At 37.6% G+C, this 18,457-nt stretch overlaps 1 protein-coding gene across 10 annotated transcripts in view; it reads right to left on the reverse strand.

Moving 5' to 3' along the window:
- Positions 1-18,457, reverse strand: part of GALNT11 (polypeptide N-acetylgalactosaminyltransferase 11) — a 51,413-nt gene that overhangs the window by 6,355 nt on the left and 26,601 nt on the right. For 6 of the 10 annotated variants that reach the window (XM_072776902.1, XM_072776896.1, XM_072776900.1 and 3 more), the window contains exons 3-8: positions 16,163-16,286; positions 14,645-14,811; positions 12,312-12,437; positions 8,747-8,996; positions 3,686-3,803; positions 1,996-2,148 (exon numbers count right to left, since the gene is read on the reverse strand). In XM_072776902.1, coding sequence (XP_072633003.1) covers positions 1,996-2,148; positions 3,686-3,803; positions 8,747-8,996; positions 12,312-12,437; positions 14,645-14,811; positions 16,163-16,286 — 938 coding nt within the window. Of the gene's footprint in view, positions 1-1,995; positions 2,149-3,685; positions 3,804-8,746; positions 8,997-10,064; positions 10,167-12,311; positions 12,438-14,644; positions 14,812-16,162; positions 16,287-16,773; positions 16,877-18,457 lie in introns of those variants that run through there. The other 4 variants (XR_012007808.1, XR_012007809.1, XM_072776903.1 and 1 more) reach the window with 3 other exon arrangements.

Here is an 18,457-nt window from a genome sequence, read left to right on the forward strand (position 1 = left end):
TTTTAAAAAAAGATTTTGTTATTTATTTGACAGGAGAGCGAGTGAGCAAGCACAAGGAGGGGGAACAGCAGAGGAAGAGGGAGAAGCAGACTCCTTCCTTGGTGAGCAGGGAGCCCAATGTCGGGCTCAATTCCAGGACTCTGAGATCATGACCTGAGCTGAAGATAGACGCTTAACCAACTGAGGAACCTAGGTGCCCCCCTTTTTTGGTATTTTACCAAAACAGTAAAATTTCATATTCCACATTGTAGCTAACCTTTAAATCATATGATTGAGCTTTTTGTACCATTGCATTAAACTCTACTGCTCTATCTTGCTCTTTGAATGGATCTTTTACCTATCCACGATTTGAATACCACCCATGATTAGTCATTTGGAAAATACTGCTCCACTGGGTTGTGAAGTTCCAAATATTGACAAATTTCACTCTGTAATATCAAAAATTATATTCATAAATATTCCTAATCTCATCAGAAAAGCCCCTAAGTACTGGAAGTCATCAAACTCAAAGGAATGGATACAAGTTTTCCACCTGAAACAAATGTTATCAGCGGAAGAGAGAGGGCTCAGTTGGTTCACTTTTGAGAATATCTGCCAAATATCCAAATATAAATAACCATGCTTTGTGAGTCATTCTTTTACATAAAAAGTGTTCTTTGGAGAAAAGTGACCAGTTTATCTCACAACTCAACTGCGCACGTTTTCTCCTAAAACAAGCACTGTATTTCTTTCGGTGTAAATGAAAAGTACTTTTGGTAGACTGATTCAAGCGTTTCACAGCATTCTGAGCACACTGAGATTTAACGCAACTATTTCTATTACTCAAACTGCTTTTGCAGCATCAGTGCAAAGTCAACATGGTGAAAATGGCTAATACTGTATTAACTGGACTGTGAAATCAGCTTTGACCTGGCAAACCTCCTAAAAGGGGAGCCAGGATTTACATGGGCCTATGAACCACTTTTTGAGAGCTGCTGTGAGATAATGTGACTCAAAGCTGAGGAACATGGAGAGCAAGGGAAGAGACATGCAGTGTGGCAGAAGCATGACCATGAGCCCCTACTTCTACTCCCCAAGCAGTGATCTGCTCTGTTCTCGTTATGCCCACAGCACATGGCACATACCTCCACTCCCATTTACTGCATTGGGGGGGGAGGGGTCGTCACTGTGCATTTCCATTCATCTCTGCATCTCCCAAAACCTCAGAGCTTGGTATACAGTACACACTCAAATGTTCATTTAAAAAAATTAATTGTACATAAATTAATTGTACACAAATGTTCACAGCAGCATTTTCATAACTCATGAATGGATAAAATGTGCAATTCACACAATGGAATATTATTTGGCAATAAAAAAAGAATGAAATAATACTAAATGGCACAATATGGATGAACCTGAAAACATCATGCTTATTTATTACTAAAATGGTAACAAAAGACCATGTGTTATAGGACTCCATTTGTAGGAAATGTCCAGAATAGGCAAATCTAGAGAGTCAGGAAGTAGATCAGTGGTTGTCTAGGGCTGCGGGAGATGAGGGGGTGATGGTCGAAGGATATAGAGTTTCTTTTTGGGGCTGATAAAATGCTTTGTGAATTAGACCTCAATAAAGATGTTGCAAAGGAAATACCAAAAGTTATGTGCAGAAGAGAAAATGGGAAGGAATACTACATACACAGAGGCAAACAGTGGAAGTAGTGGGACTGGGACCCAGCAAAGCCCAAGGAGCAAAGAAAAGGAGCCACGTTCTCTGGGAGTCAGAGGAACAAAGACACTGAAGGGAGAAAGGATGTCTTCTGATATTGGCTGTATTTCCTTTTATAGAGTGACCACTTGGAAAACTCAAAGAAGGGTCACAACAAAAACGACAGGAAAAAGAAACATAGAAAGAGATGGCCTGAAGTATACGTCATCCCAACAGAAGTGTGCCAGAGCCATCCACAAAGGAGCAACAGCCTAGCTAACCCTTCCAACAGAGTAACTTACTCTCACCTTATATTCATCCAACCAAACATGTGCCAGCCTCAAGGAGTTGTGTGTCATGGTGTCCTGGCCTTCAGGAGAACCATATGGTCGTCTTTTTCGGAAAATGTGTCCAACTCTAGAGCAAGGGATGATGAAGAGTTTACCTCCACACATCCAAATCTGGTCAGGAGCAAAAATATGTATTAATAGTTACCTTGCATTGCTATGAAATCAATGTATACATTTTCATGAAATTAATCTTCTTAAATAGGTATTTATGACACTTTGCAAGATGTTTTATGTAACTAGCAAATACAAGAAAGTCAAAGGGTACCTTAAAAAAACAGATCTCTACGATTAAAAAGAAATTAAATTCTAAAACAATAGAATATTCTTTTTACCTCAGGTCTAAAATCACACTTACTATGTACTTTGCTGTTTTAACAGATCAAGGAATTTGAACCTCAGGACTTAGGGACAAAGAATGCTTACTGGCTGGTCCTTAAATTTCAGTTTACTGGTACTTTCTTTTTTAAAAAATTTACTTATTTATTTATTTATTCGAGAGAGAGAGAGAGAGAGAGAGAGAGAGAGGCAGAGACATAGGCAGAGGGAGAAGCAGGCTCCCTGGGGAAGCCCAATGTGGGACTCGATCTTAGGAGCCTGGGATCATGACCTCACCCAAAGGCAGACACTCAACTACTGAGCCACCCAGATGCCCTGGTACTTTCTTATAACATTTTTATATACAGAAATAATGAAATATACAGAGTAACTCTAGATTAAGAGACAAATGATCTTTGTTCTGGTCTAAATTTTTGCCTTTGGCCATTTGGGTTACTTTATATGGTTATTTTAGTTTTTGTAGGACTCCATTACCTTATGTTCAAAATAAGACTGAACTAATGATATCTATTATTTCTTTCAACTTTAAAATTCTAAAGGTTATGTAGGAAAAATTACCTTTTTAAAAACATTTTGGTCAATACATTGCAAAAATACAGAACACATGCACAGTGGTACAGTGGTACAGTGGTACTGGTGGATGGAGTTCCACTGTGAAGCCCAGGAGCTGGGGGATGGCTAGTGAGGACATCTGCTACTGTGGAGAAGTCTGAGTTCTCTCCCTTGGTCTCGTTCTGCCCTTTACAAAGACTGTCTTCCACCCCATAGTTCCGAGTCCCAGACCCCACCCATACCACTGGCTTTCCAACTTTAGCAGCTGGAGAGGAGGATGGATTATGAGAGATTAATTTCTTCCTAAGGTTGAGGGACTTGTGTATATTAAAGGATTCTGCTAGCTACTTCTGAAAGTGGAATGGGTAGCTGTTAATAATTTTCCTGGGAGAACAGGTGTGAACAAGGATGGTCTTGAGCAATCAAGGAAATCCGATCACCCTAAATATATGTCTAGGGTTAGCAAATAAGATTAATAAACTGACAAAGAACCAAACTCTAGTTTAAATGCATATTTAGACATCTGAAATTATAACCAACCGTTCACTACAACCTCCCCTTTTTAAAATTCTTATAAAATAAGCCTGCTTAAATACTTTCCACACTTTGATGGATAATTATCCACATCATAGATCACGATGAAGTAGCATCCATTAAGGACAATTTATTAACAAAAATAAAGAGAATTTATAGAAAATATGAGATTGTAGATGAAAATTATATTCTACTACACAGAACTAATTAAACATGAAAAAATTACCCGAAATGATATTTCTAAATTTTCTCCTCCCCAGATATCCATGCCACTGTCATACTGTCCAAGTTCATTGAAATAGTGTCTGTTCATGGCAAACAATCCTCCAGCCATTGTAGGAGACCTAGAAAAGGAAACAATTACTGTATCAATTCTATACAGCCAGTTATCTACTGTCTTTGTTTTTAAAAAAATTCAGCGCACCTTTGGAACATCACTAATAAAAACCAGATTAACTGTTATGAAATATATTTTACCTAATATCAGGGAATGAGCTGGGCCACATAACTGAATTTTCTAGACTGCCAATGACATACTAGACATCTGCCAAATGAAGGCTACTTTTCTAAGCATCAAAAGTACTTCTTAAATTATAACACCGTTATTAGACATACACCTGATATGAATTAATGCCTTTGGACAGTCTCACAGACCAACTGGGATAAAAACTTGGATTCTACAGCCTGCCAAGGGGAGACCAGACAAATTCTGACCTAAAACTAGTAGCTCTCAAATATGATGATTTTTGTCCCCAAATATTTCATTCATGTTCGGAAACATTTTTAGCTGTCACAGCAATTGGGTGGGGGGGAGCAGGGGCAGGGTTCTACTAGCAACTGATGGGCTGAAGCCAGGCATGCTACTACATATTCTAAAATGCACAAGAGAGCACACAAAACAGAGAAGTATCTGGCTCAAAAATGTCAATATTGCCAAGACGGAGAAACTGTTAGTGAGAGAATATGAAGACTGGCCCTCAAAGAGACACAAGCTCAGTTTCCATGAAACTGTCTCACTTCCTGAAACTGAGTTAAGGTGATGGTGGATTCTAGCGTCCCAAGCTGTCTGCTAGAAGTGAAGCAAAACCTCTCTGTAGGAAGAAAACACCATCTCAGGTAAGAATATATTTCCCTAATTTTTCATGACAGTGTCTGCCACCAAACAAAAGTAAATAAGCAAACAAACAATCAGGCAATCAGGAAGATAAATCACATGAAAAAAAACAAATAAACAAGAGGTTTACATAATATAGTTATTGGGCAGAGACTTTAAAATAACTGCTCAATATATGCAAGGATAAAAGACAAGATGCAGAATTTGGCAGGTAAATAGATATGATCAAAAAAGAAACCAAACTTATGCGTATCGGAAAAAAACCTCTGACAAAGAAGGAATTAAAGCAGCCAATGAGAGAGGCTGCCTTCAAAAATAAGACTTGTTGGCTTCTCACCACAAACAGTAGAGCCCAATGGTTCTCGAATAACCTTCAAAGTCCTGAGAATCTACCTACCAACCCAGAAACGGGTACCAAGTAAAATTATACTTCAAAGAAATAGTGAAATTTTATAATTTTACAAAAAGCCGGAGAGAAGTAATCACTGGAAGGTCCAGCCAAAGGAAATACATTTAAAATGTCTTCTTCAGTTAGAATGAAAATAATCCTAGATGGAAGTTTGCAGATGTGGAAAAAATAAAAAGTAACATAAAAGGGAAAACATGTGGGTAAACCTAAATGAATAATAATTAGGCCACATAAAAAACTGTCTACAGTAGAGTTACCACACACACACCTCAATATAATCTGAGGGGAGATGGACTGGAGAATGAACATCTTCAGATCCCTGCATTGTCTGGAGTACCAAATTATGTTGCACTTTGGTAAGTCAAGGATGCAATGTTGTATTCTGTAGGGAAATCACTACAAGAACAGTCTTAAGAACACAAAACATCTAATAATGGGCTGGCAGTTGGGAACAGAAAAATAAAAAAATCCAAACTCAAGAGCAAAAGAAAGCAAGAGAGGAGGGGGAAAAAAGAACAAAGGACAGAATGCAAATAGTACCACTGTTATCATAAGCACAAAATACAATATTCAATGTAATTAAATTAAAAGGAAATTTTTCACACTGGTTAACAACAAATCATAATACAAAAGCAACTACATACTCCTTGCTAGGGACACGGCTAAATATAAGAGGCTGACAACAAAAGGAAAGCTATACAATGAAAATATTAAGACAAAGCTAGACAACCATATTAATGTCACTAATGCAAAAGTTTTACTATTCTGAAAATCTAGAATGATTTAATTCACAAGATTTAATAATTTAGTAATTCCAAATTTTCATATATCTATGACGACAGAAGACAGCCTCAAAACGTACAAAGAAAATATATAAAGAACTACAAGGAGAAACAAATACACAATTGTAGTGGGAAACTTTAATATACCATATTTAATAAGTGATAGAATGTGGAAATTAAAAAATAATAAAAGTGTAACTACAACCATCACGGTATATACTGTGTAATGTACAGAACTGAATTGCTATGCTGTGCACTTGAAACTAATATAATACTACATGTCAACTACACTTCCACAAATTTTGTTAAAGCATTAATAAAAATATGGAGTATCTGAATAATACAATAAACCTGACTGAAGTGAAATGGAATCCCATTTTTAACAACCACAGAAAATACAGATTTTCCAGGCACACAGGAACACTTAAAAAAATTATCCTGTGCTTGACCATAAAGCAAATCTCACCAATTTTCAAAGATTTAAAATCATACAGAATATTTTTTGACCACAAAAAATTAAGCTAGGAATATGTAATTGTAAAATCCTCAGATGTCTGAAAAATAATAAATGTACTGCTAAATAACTTATGGGTCAGACAGAGAAGCTGTCACTATGAAAACATTTTAAAATAAATAATAAAACATAATGTAATTTATGGCATGCAGCTAAAGGCATGATTAGAAGAAAGTTTATATATTAGGAAAGGAAAAAGGATGAAAAATTTAAAAATCTAAACATCCAACTTAAGTTATCAACCCTGATATCATAAAAGTCAGAGAGCTCACAGAAAAACTAGAGGAAAGTGAGGAAAAGCATCAGAAGGGGCAACATAAGGAGGAGTGTCCCATGGCATCCCACAGCGCTGTCACAGCCCAAGGGCAGCTTTCTCCAAGTGCCGAAGGGAGGTGATACTGTAACACAAACACCAGCACTACCCCGCCAGGCCAGAGAGCAGAGGCAGTGACATAAAAGAGCAAAATCTTCACTTTTCCCACGGAAAGGACCTAAAGTCAGTTTGACATTGAGAAGAGGAATACGTTCGTCATCTAGAGTGAAAGCAATGAACAGAAGACCCAAAGTAAAAAGTGCTAAGAATTAACCTCTGGGGAGAAGGACTGAGAACAGGGAGCAGAGTGTCAGCCACTCCTCATCCAAAGTTTTGTTTATTAAAAGTATTAAACAAAGAAACCAATGCCCAGCAAGAGCACTAACACTAAGAACGAGCAGCAGCCTGGGTACCGTCTTTACCTTCCCACAAAGAGCACCAGGGACAGTCCAAGAGGACGAAATGGAGTGGCTGCTGTCTGCCTCCTATCACAGGATGTGTGGCTGCAGAGACCAGAAGCATAGATAGACAGTCCTCCAGATGCAGCCCGCCTTTCCTGAGAGAGGGGAGGGTGGGTTGTGATCTACTCAGCTTCACATACTGAACTTAGCAGGAACTGCAACAGACTCTCACACAAAGCCCAAGCGTGCGGAAGATGGCCTCGCTCCCAGCAGACTACATCAGGCCCCTGGAACTGGCCCCCTCCAATGTGGGTCAGATAAGAGGGAGCTGGCAAGTCCCCGCAGGTCAGCTGTGGAGCCACCTCAGGTGCTGGGAAAACCAATCTCCTAAAGGTAAAGAGAGGCACGCCCTACAACTGGGCAGTCCCTCTTGTAAAGCTGTGGATAACAGTGCTGCTAACAGCACCATCTGTGCAACAGTAAAGAGAGACAACCGAAAACCACCCAACCTCCCCACCAACAGTAAGCTAGATAAATAAGTTCTGATTTAGTAATAGAACATGATCCTCTTTCATTGCTGTATGAAGCAGAGCCATACACTGTAACATAGATGAATTTTTTTAAGCAATGTTGAGTAAAAGAAGACAAAATGATAATGAGTCCCATAGCTTCATTTTATATGAAGTCCAAGAACAGGCAAAAACTAAACTATATTGTTTAGATAAACATAGAGAGAGGGTGAAACTATAAGAAGGTGAGGAAACGACCACTGGATCAGGGTAACGATAGCTCTAGGGGCAGGGGCTGTGACCAGAACAGGCATACAGAAGGCATCTAGGTGCTGTGTCTTGACTGGGGTGGTAGCTGCACAGGTGTTCATATTATAACCATTACTTAAATTGTGTGCATAATACATATATATGTAAGTGCACTTTTTATGTTATTTTTTTCACAAGTTAAAAAAAAGAACTGTAGGTCCAAGAATGTTAAAAAAAAAAAGAGGAAATACAAAGCTCTCTGAAATCCACATGAAAAATTTTAAAAAAACCACATAAACAGATTTGTAATAATGAGAATACAAATGAGAGTAACTCCTACACTGTGACTTGTAACTGTACTAGCAGAAATCCATCCTAAAAATCCTAATCATAGAAAAGGCTTATTTAGCAAATATTCTTCAGGCATCACTCATACTAGCAAAGGGCTGAAGGCAAGTAAATGGCAAATCCAATAAACCATGATAATCAACATAAAAAAAAAAAAAAAAAACCACAGTGCATGGGGCACTCCTACCATATCCTACACAACAATTATCCCAGGATACTGTTTGTATCTGCCTGCCTTCCTAAGTGATAAATCCTTGAGAACATGAATAATTCCTAATTCACAAATCTTTCCTTAGGAGTTGGCACAGCATATAAAATTCAATAAGCACTCAAGGGACGCCTGGTTGGCTCAGCAGTTTAGCGCCTGCCTTCAGTGTGGGGCGTGATCCTGGAGACCCAGGATCGAGTTCCACATCGGGCTCCCTGCATGAACCCTGCTTCTCCCTCTGCCTATGTCTCTGCCTCCCTCTCTGTGTGTCTCTTATGAATAAATAAATATTATTTTTTAAAAAAGCATTCAAGAATTTCTAATGGACAAATTAAGCCAATACTTCTCTCCTTGCAAAGAAGGGATTCTCTTTAAATATTTTTCTCTTTTGCAAGTACTTCGATAGGAAGTACTTTTTTCAAATCAAGGAGAAATCTCACTTTATTGGTGCAGTAGCTCCTTCTGGTCCTCCCAGCTCAGAAAGGGGAACGAGATCCCACTTGAAGTGTAGCCCCCAGTTGAAACCTCCCCGCACGACAGGGGACGAGCTGTACGCGAGCGTGTCTGCACTGATGATATCAATGACAGGGCACACCACGGTCTGCTGGTCCTCCTGGATGGCGGCCAGCAAGGGCTGCAGCCACATCACATTTACTTCACAGTGGCTGTCCAGGAACACGAGGACTTCTCCTGAGGAGACAAACAACAGAGGACCTGAGAGCGTCACAGCACTCAATTGAGGTAGGGCTGCCAGTTCAATCAGATGATGTGTTTACATGTGCCACCCTTCCAGCCCAACAATTAAACCACTACTCTAATCACCAGTCAGGAAGAGAAGAGGTTACTTAGCCAGGAATTCTGCTTCAAGCATACTGCTACAATTGAGGAACATGTGCAAATAAATTCTGATTCTCCTCAGTGAAAAGATTAAAAGTCTCACAGGAATAATTCTGTTCTTTGGACAGAAAGGTATGGAGTATGGTACAAAGACAGCAGCCACTTGTATATAGATATTTTTATTACACTTACTGCAATCATAACATTTCTAAATTTAGGGGCACCTGGGTAGTGCAACAAATTGTGTCTGACTCTTGGGTTTCAGCTCAGGTCATCTGATCTCAGGGTTGGGAATCTGAGTCAGGCTCTGTGCTCAGCAGGGAGTCGGCTCGAGAGTCTCATCTTCTCCCTCTGCCCCTCCCTCCTCACTTAAAAAAAAAAAAATCTAAACTTAGGATAGATTTCCTTGCCTTGTAAACAGAGGCTAGAGAACATAATTGTTTTCACTGGTGACTCAGAAACATGACCATATTATTGATCATTGCCACAACACAGCAATTCTTTCAGGAGTGAGAGAAGCATGTACTGCTTTCACCATGTCTGTGACATGGGTTCCCTTCTCTTCTGAAGTCACTATGCAACTGTGACATTGCTCATTTCTTCTTGTATCTTCCACTTTTCCTTCCTAATTCTCCAACCCGGTTGGCTATAGCAGTTCTCATGAGCCAATGGGATATCTTTTCTTCTAGCCAGTAAAATAAAAATCATTAATGATTTTATCCTGCATTTTTAATCCCTTTTGATAAATGTGAGGAGGAGTGCAGGTTTCTTTGACAATTCCAAATTTCTTTAATAACTTCATGGTTATTCTTAGTAACTGAGAAACTTAGAATCTTATCAAGTAGCATTATTATTATTCTAAAGGTTTATCCATAAAATGCATCAATATAGATTTTATATGAATTCCTTAAAAGCACCTACTTTAATAAGAAGCATCCTACTTCAACAGGATAGCAGAAATACATCAGGCAAGAAAGTTCTCCATGATGACAATTAGGTAAGCTCAATGCCCGTAAATGACCTCTGAGGATGTAAAAAGCATACAGCTTACCAGCTGTCCTTTATAACAGAAAGGCAAAATGCCCAGCCTGTAACTAGTCAATGTGAAGCCAATTAAATCAAAGTTCCTTTGAAGAGAAAATGTATTCATAGCTTTTCTTAATTCTAAAAATGTTACTTTTTCTGACTTAACTAAATGACGTAAGATTACGCCTGGTTATGCTGAGCCTGAGACTGACTTTCCCAAAACCGGCTTACTTCTGACAGACTCTAAACTATATCTGAACAAGGACCAACAGACCATAAAGAAAAAAACTAAATAAATAACTGCTGTTATCTGAAAAACATAAACTTTCGGTAATAATGTATTGTAATGGCATAATCTTGCCATTTCCCACAATTTTATCTCAAATCAGCCAAATCATTAAGTACTTATTTGACTAGAATTTTAAAGAAAAAAATCATAAGCCTTGAATTCCTTCTACATATGACTGTAAACTGGATGCTTGTGAATTACTTCAGTTCACTGTGGTTTAAGAGAAAGGGGGAAGAAAGTCTAAAAAATAAAGTCTCAACTATACTCAGCAAGAAGGATAACAGGTATACAGGAGGGGTAGTAGAGAGAGCAGTGCCAGCCACCATAAACCCTTGTGTTGGCCATCTTGATGCAAGGGGCACACAGGGAAGGTGGGAAATGTCACTCTGAGCCCCTGCCCCAACTTCTAGAATTCTCAAATTACCTTCATAATTGTTTTTGCTGTATTCATACACTACCTGCAATATTATATACCTAATATTTTAAAACTGACTCATTTAACCTAAATAAATTTATTTTAAAAGGAAAATTTTATCAAGATCATATGTGAAAATCAGGATCACTAACCTTACAGAAGTAACCATAAAAAAGAAATACAGGCAGCCCGGGTGGCTCAGTGGTTTAGTGCCGCCTACAGCTCAGGGCCTGATCTTGGAGACCTGGGATCAAGCCCCATGTCAGGCTCCCTGCATGGGCCTGCTTCTCCCTCTGCCTATCTGTCTGTCTGTCTGTCTCTCTCTGTGTCTCATGAATAAACAAATAAAATCTTAAAAAAAAAAAACACAGTGGATTCAATGTAATGTAACTGAGGACTGATCAGACATATTTTCTGCAGAAGACTAAATTTGGTATCTACTCTTTCTTTTTAAAAGGGGAGATGAGTACATGCTGAAAATGTTTTAAAGATATATTAGTAATGGAGACTTTACCTTTCATGGACTCAGAAGGATTGAGAGAGAATTTTAAAGAAAGTACCTTTATAGTTTTATATATCAATTTTAATTTTTAGTTTTATTTATTTTTAAAGATTTTTAAAGTAATCTCCACACCCAGTGTGGGGCTTGAACTTACAACCCCAGAGATCAAGAGTCACCACTCACTGAGCCAACCAGGTGCACCTGTAAATCAATTTTCAATATGATGTCCATTTATCCAACAAAACTCATGATGCATTATCACCAGGTAGGGGTATGTATCTGTCCTTAAGAATTATTTGCATAATTCAAATCAAAGAGTTTAGGTACACATATTTTAGATTTTGTATTAAAAAAATTATAGGGGCACCTGTATAGCTGAGCACCTGGCTCAGCTGTTTGAGGGTCCATCTGACTCTTGATTTCAGCTCAGGTCCTGATCTCAGAGTTGTGGAATTGAGCCCTGCGCGTCAGGCTCCATGCTCAGTGTGAAGTCTGCTGGAGATTTTCTATCTCCCTTCTCCCTCTGTCTCTTCCCCTTGCACGCTAGCTAGCACACTCTCAAATAAATAAATCTTTTAAAAAAATTTAATTAAAAACTTTAAAAATTATAGAAGTTCAGTTACATTGTGTTTTTCTCATCTCCTTACATAAGTAAACAAGATACAAACCTATGTGAGGAGTAGTAATTCGCAGTAAGGGCCACTATGAAAACAGATCACCTTGGACTCTAAAGCTCACCTTCTTGGGAGTCTGTGTTTTGGGACAACAGGGTTGGAGTTTTGAAGAAACTTCCCAAAGTGAACAAGCCTCATCTCTCCTGCTGACAATGCCTATTTAAGACATCGCTTTTCACAAATCGCTGTACAATCAGGAAAGGCTCCAAGGACAAAGCCTTCATCACTCAACACCCACTGAGAAGGGTAGTAGAAGTTATACCTGTTGCGTGGGCTGCTCCAATCATCCTTCCTCGAATCAATCCCTCACGCTTTATGTTTCTTATTACTTTAATTTTTCCAGGGAGGTATTTTTGGACATACTCCTCTAGTTCTCCTTTCAAATCATCTGAAAACAAAGAGTCCCATAATAAAACCACAGGAGATATATACAAAGACTTTTTTTTATAGCTACTCCAAGATTCTATCTGGTACTTGCAACAACAAATTATCAAGTAAATATTATAGAATCTTCTGTTTTATTATTTTTTAAAAAATATTGTAGCTTATCTTGAAGGAAGAAAAAGCAAAGAAATCAAGAGTAAGAGTTGAAACACTAGCCAAGAAAAATACTAACCTTACAGACTTACTCATATTTCCACAGCAACTAGCACAATGCTTTTGCATAAAGTATGTTTGAAATGAGTATCTTCAGTGAATGTTCAGTTGACTGCATATAAAATCAGATTTAAAACCAAAAAAAAATGAAGTTTGTCTTTTGTTTCAAAGTAATTTATTATGACTCTGTTTCAGAATAATTGAAACAACTTCTATTGCCCCTACCAAGAATTATACAGTAACAACAGTAAATATGTCCTTTTATAATGTAGCACCTTCCAAGGGCACTGAATTATTTTTTTTATAAATTCTAGTTTGTTTAACTTTAAATTTCATAACTACAAAGAGGATATAATTCTTCTCATTGTTAGTAAATAAACCATGGTTAAGTTATTGTGAATTTTCAATTTTAAACAGCTACAAACTGAAAAACAAATAGATTTTAAAAATTTCAACACCATAAATTCTACAAGTTAGTACTTGGTCAATCTTTTACTTTATCCAGACTCACAATCTTGGTTTTTCAATCATTCATTTTTGAAATTAAGTTTTGTTTTCTATTAACCCTTCTAAATTTTCTTTTGTGTTATTTCAGTACTTGCCAAGATTTAAGCATTCTGTTCCCATTGAGCTCAGGGTACATTTTCTTGCTTTATATATTTAACTGGTAGACTAATTCTGTTGTTGATAAGAGATGCTAATAAAGTCTTGAGTAATGGAAAATATGTAACTGGCATACAATGTATCATGCATACAATTCATTAATGTACTTCTGCACCTTGCCTTAATGAAAAGAGCAGAAGGCTTAGAGCTATGTGGACCAGGGGTCTAATTTCAACTCTACCACTTAACAGCTATGAGACCTCAAGCAAATTATTTAATATTTCCTCCTTCATAAAATGAGGATACCACCTATCTTTCAAGGTAGCTGCGAGCTGAATAAGCAGCATAAATAAAGAGCCTTCCGTCCTATATGTATGTGAAACTGTTCTCAGGAAGTCCATGCTGAATCGAAGAAAGAAGTACAAATTTCCAGTTATAAAAACAAGTCACAGAGATGAAAAAGTATAGCAGAGGGTATATAGTTCAATAAAATCGTGGTAAAACAGTATGGTGACAGATGTGGTAAGCACTAAGTAACGTACAGAACTGCTGAAACAATATGCTGTACAACTAAAACAAATATAATGCTGTATGTCATTATACTTCAATAATAAATTTTTTAAAAGTGTATAACATATGTACTGAATCATAAAACACTGGCATTCAGAGATCATCTAAGGGCTATCACAATGCAATCCACTTTTATCTGGAGATAGTCGGTATAACAGACCTATCAGAGAAATATAAGCCCAAGGCGTTACACTGAGAGAAAAAGCTAGTGTCAAAAGGTCACATATTAGGATTCTATTTATGTAACCATTCTTAAAATGACAAAATCACAGAGAAAGAAACAAAATCACAGAGACAGAATTTGCAGGGGATCAGGGAGGGAGTGGGTCAGGGAGGTAGATGTGAATATGAAAAGGTAGCACGAGTCAGATTTGTGTGGTTACAGGAATGTACACACAGGATAACATGACACAGAACTGTACACAAAGACTGTACTGATGTCAAGTTCCTGGTTTTGATATTGCACTGTAACTATGTTAGATATACCAATGGAGGAAACTGGGTGAAGGGATCGTGGGACCTCTTTTGTAACTCACTGTTACTAATCTATAGTTGTTTTGAAATAAAAGAATTTTTTAAAAAAGGTAAGCCAGAGGAAAAATTTCAGGGGCCAAATTCAAATAGCAGTCTATAAAAAGATTACAAAGATAATGCTGTTTCCTCAAACCTATCTCTAATCAACAAACAGGTTAGTACTTGCCGCTGACTCCACTGCTGTGGACCAGTGTCCTACCCACCATACATGTGAATAGTCAGCTCTGTTGATACTAATTCTACCGTGATCAACAGTCCAGATCCCACAATATCAACTATGACATCCCTTACCAAAGTCACTGTCATCATCCACAAGGATGATTTCATGAAGGAGCTGGGCTGGCGTGCGGTCTAGAACACTGTGCACAGTACGGAGCAAGGCAGACAAGGCTTCGTTGTAGAAACAGATAACAACACTAGCGGCTGGCAGGTCTGCAGGGAAAGACTTGTCTCTACATCTGTGAAGACACATATGGCAAAATGCAACATCTTAAAAGGCTCAAATGTTTTAGATCATCATTCACTAAACATTTAAACTGCCTCTTGTTCAGACTCTTTACTGCATTATAACAAAAATTTCTTAAAAAGCATTTAAGAATACACTCTGGTGTCATACTCAAGAGTTTTACAATAATTTCTCTCTCCAATACCTGCTATCTGCTTATTTTTAGATCAATATTTTAAAAAATGACTTTTTAAAATTTTTTGGTAGAGGTTACATAAAACCTGTGTTATTTGTATGAAACCACTAATAGCTTTTAATGCAGTATTCATAAGCCAATGTTCAGCTTCACCTTTCAACGAACATTCAAAAGGAACAGAGATATAAAACTTTGTATTTGAAAATGTCATTTCTTGCCCAGTAATAGAAAAATATTTGAGAAAACTAGGACATAAATCAAGATCATGGAAGAGCTTCTATCCAGCAACTATGTGATAAAAAAAAAAACAATAAAAAATCACTAACTTAAAGAATAAAACCCAGAGTTCCATGTTCTTTTGCATGGCATACAGAGCATTCCAACATCTGGGCCTCCAGTCTCCTGGTGTTCCTCCATTACAGCCACAGTGAATGGTTTCCACACCTTTCCAAGCCTTGATCTGTTCCCTATGTACAGGAGATGTCCCTTGTGCACTGCTCCACCATCACCCTCTAGGAGGACTTCCCTGACCACTCCACTTTCGGGATCCCCACTTCACAGTTCCTACCACAGCCCTCATGCTTGTGCTACTGCAATTACCTATTCCCTTATCTATCCCCCCTGCTATACCTTAAGTCCCGTGATCCCAGGGAATATGTCTTACTCCACTTATTTCCAAGACCTAATACAATGTTTTAGAAAATAAAGGCGCTCAAAAAGGTCTGTGGAATGACTGAATAACCAACCATATGAGTGAAAAGCCTTTGAAACAACAAAAATGATGAAGACAAAAGTGAGTTAAGTAAAATTCTTCACGGATTTTTCATTCCTCTGTCACAAATACAATAAACATTTAAAACAAATTTATCAAAAATAAATAAATAAAAAATAAAACAAATTTATACTGAGAAAGTTATCTAACTACATGCCATTAATACCTCTTGCCTTTCACTACGATTTTAAATTTCAAAAGAAACAGAGCAAGCTCTAGAACTTTGCTAGTATAATCTCAAGCCTTAAGTGTAACGGGAGTGGAAAATCTGTCTTAAGTTTTCTAGTATCCTGAATAATGAAGCCCACTGCAAAATATTAACGCCATCAAGATTTATATACTGCTACTAAAAGTACTGTCATTAAAACGAGTAGCATACACTAATGAGAAACGTACGCAGCATTCCTTGTGTCCGGCACATCTCTGTGGTAGCCCAAGCGGTTACTGATAAGCATATTGAAGGCATGTTTCTGATAGCCCAAGTCTCTCAACTCCTGATCACGTTCATTAAAAATCATACCTGCAAACGATTGGTGTTAGTCAGTATGTTAAATCTGGAAAGGATTGCTACAGTTATTGTTGATACTATAATCCTAAGAAAATCCTGACTTTAACCTCTTATAACCAAATAGTCATGTGTCTCAAATCTAGCTTGTCTCCATTTTCAAAAAAGTAAACTGAAGAGAATCAAATTGTTCTCAGTCTAGCTCAAAAAATAGGTACACCTTAACCATAAATGATACCTGCTCATTCTTACATATGACCAGAAAAAAAAGACTTGATGATTTTTCCATAAAAGCAACAGATCATTAAACCCACAGGGATCTCAACAGGTCCCAATAACAGGCAAGTTTTTACAGGAACCTTTCTCCTAAAAAGACTATTGATAAGCCTTTCTATAAAAAGTCTCTGATTCCAGACTTTAATCAGCTTCACAGTCAAGAAATTCCCTCAGAGATCCCATCAAAATCACTGTAACATCCTGCTCTAACATTCAGAAACCTTACCTTTACATAGAGGACAAGATCTCTTTTTCGCTCTTTCTCGTATCAAACCTTTAACCTCTCCTCACAGAATGATTCCCTTGTACCAGCATTTCCCAAAGTCTAGTCACAGAAATCTAATTCCACCGGACAGTAACACATGTTAAAAAGAAAAAAGGATTTCAAAGTCAAACAATTCAGGGAAACAATGGATTTTGAAAGTCAAACAGGTTTTTGTTTTGAATGGCAGGACAATCCTAATCCTCTAATAATGTTGACAGCCTTATAGATACCCAGGTGTGAGGAGATGGGATGGGATACAGGATGCAATGCCTCCACAATTTGACCACAGATGACTAGAGAGTCCCAAGATCCACTTTGGGAAACGCTACCTTTTAATATGCTTTTTCTATGAGCTTTTAAAGCTGGAGTACATCTTTTTTTTTTAATGAAATATTTTTATTATTAATAGACATCTACAAACTGTTTTTTTTAAGAGTTTATTTATTTATTCATGAGAGACACACACAGAGAGAGGCAGAGACACAGGCAGAGGGAGAAGCAGGCTCCATGCAGGGAGCCCAGGATCACGCCCTGGGCTGAAGGCAGGTGGTAAACTGCCAAAGCCACCCAGGGATCCCTACAAACTTTAAAGTATTTGGTGGCCCTGCATACTCTGTTCTTACTGGCTAAAAACGAAAACAGAATTACATGTTTTGCTTCTATTACACAGTGTTTTCCATATATTTAGGTACCCTAAACAGTGATTCTCAATTACCTGAAGATTACTTTCAATCTTTGTCAATAATTGACAGAATTGTGCTGACATTTTAACTGTCACTAGTTAACATGTTAATTCTATGCCATATGCAGTGCTCATAATAATAATAAATGTACTCTTCATCCTCTATACCTATTTCACCCATCCCCCACCCACCTCCTGACAACTCCTGTTTGTTCTCATTAAGAGTGTTTCTTGTTGTCTCTTTTTTGCTTCTTAAATTCCACACACAAATGAAATCATATGGTATTCATCTTTCTCTGACTTATTTCATTTAGCATTATACCCTCTAGATCCATCTATTTGTTGCAAATGGCAAGATTTTATTCTTTTTTATTATGGCTGAGTAATATTCCAGTGTGTGTGTGTGTGTGTGTGTGTGTGTCTCTATACACACACACTTCTTTATTCATTCATCTATCAATGAACACTCAGGTTGCTTCTATAATTCAGCTATTGTAATAATACTGCAATAAACATGGGTACACAATCTTTTCAATTTAGTGTTTTTGTAATACAGTGACTGAATCATATGGTAATTCTACTTATTTATTATTTATTCTCAAAAAGATTGTATTTATTTATTCATGAGAGACACAGAAAGAGAGAGGCAGAGACATAGGCAGAGGGAGAAGTAGGCTCCATGTAGGGAAGCCCAATGTGGGACTCAATCCTGGCACTTGGGGATTATGCCCTGAGCCAAAGGCAGATATTCAACTGTTGAGCCACCCAGGCGTTCCGGTAATTCTACTTTTAATTTTTTGAGAAACTTCCATATTGTTTTCCAGAGTGACTGCACCAGTATGTATTCTCACCAACAGTGCATGAGAGTTCCTTTTCTCCACATGCTCACCAACACTTGTTTCTTGTGTTGTTTTTAGCCATTTTGACAGGTGTGAGGTGCTAGCTCATTGTGGTTTTGATTTG

This window comes from Canis lupus, chromosome 15 (assembly GCF_048164855.1).
Source record: "Canis lupus baileyi chromosome 15, mCanLup2.hap1, whole genome shotgun sequence".
NCBI classification, from domain to species: Eukaryota; Metazoa; Chordata; class Mammalia; order Carnivora; family Canidae; genus Canis; species Canis lupus.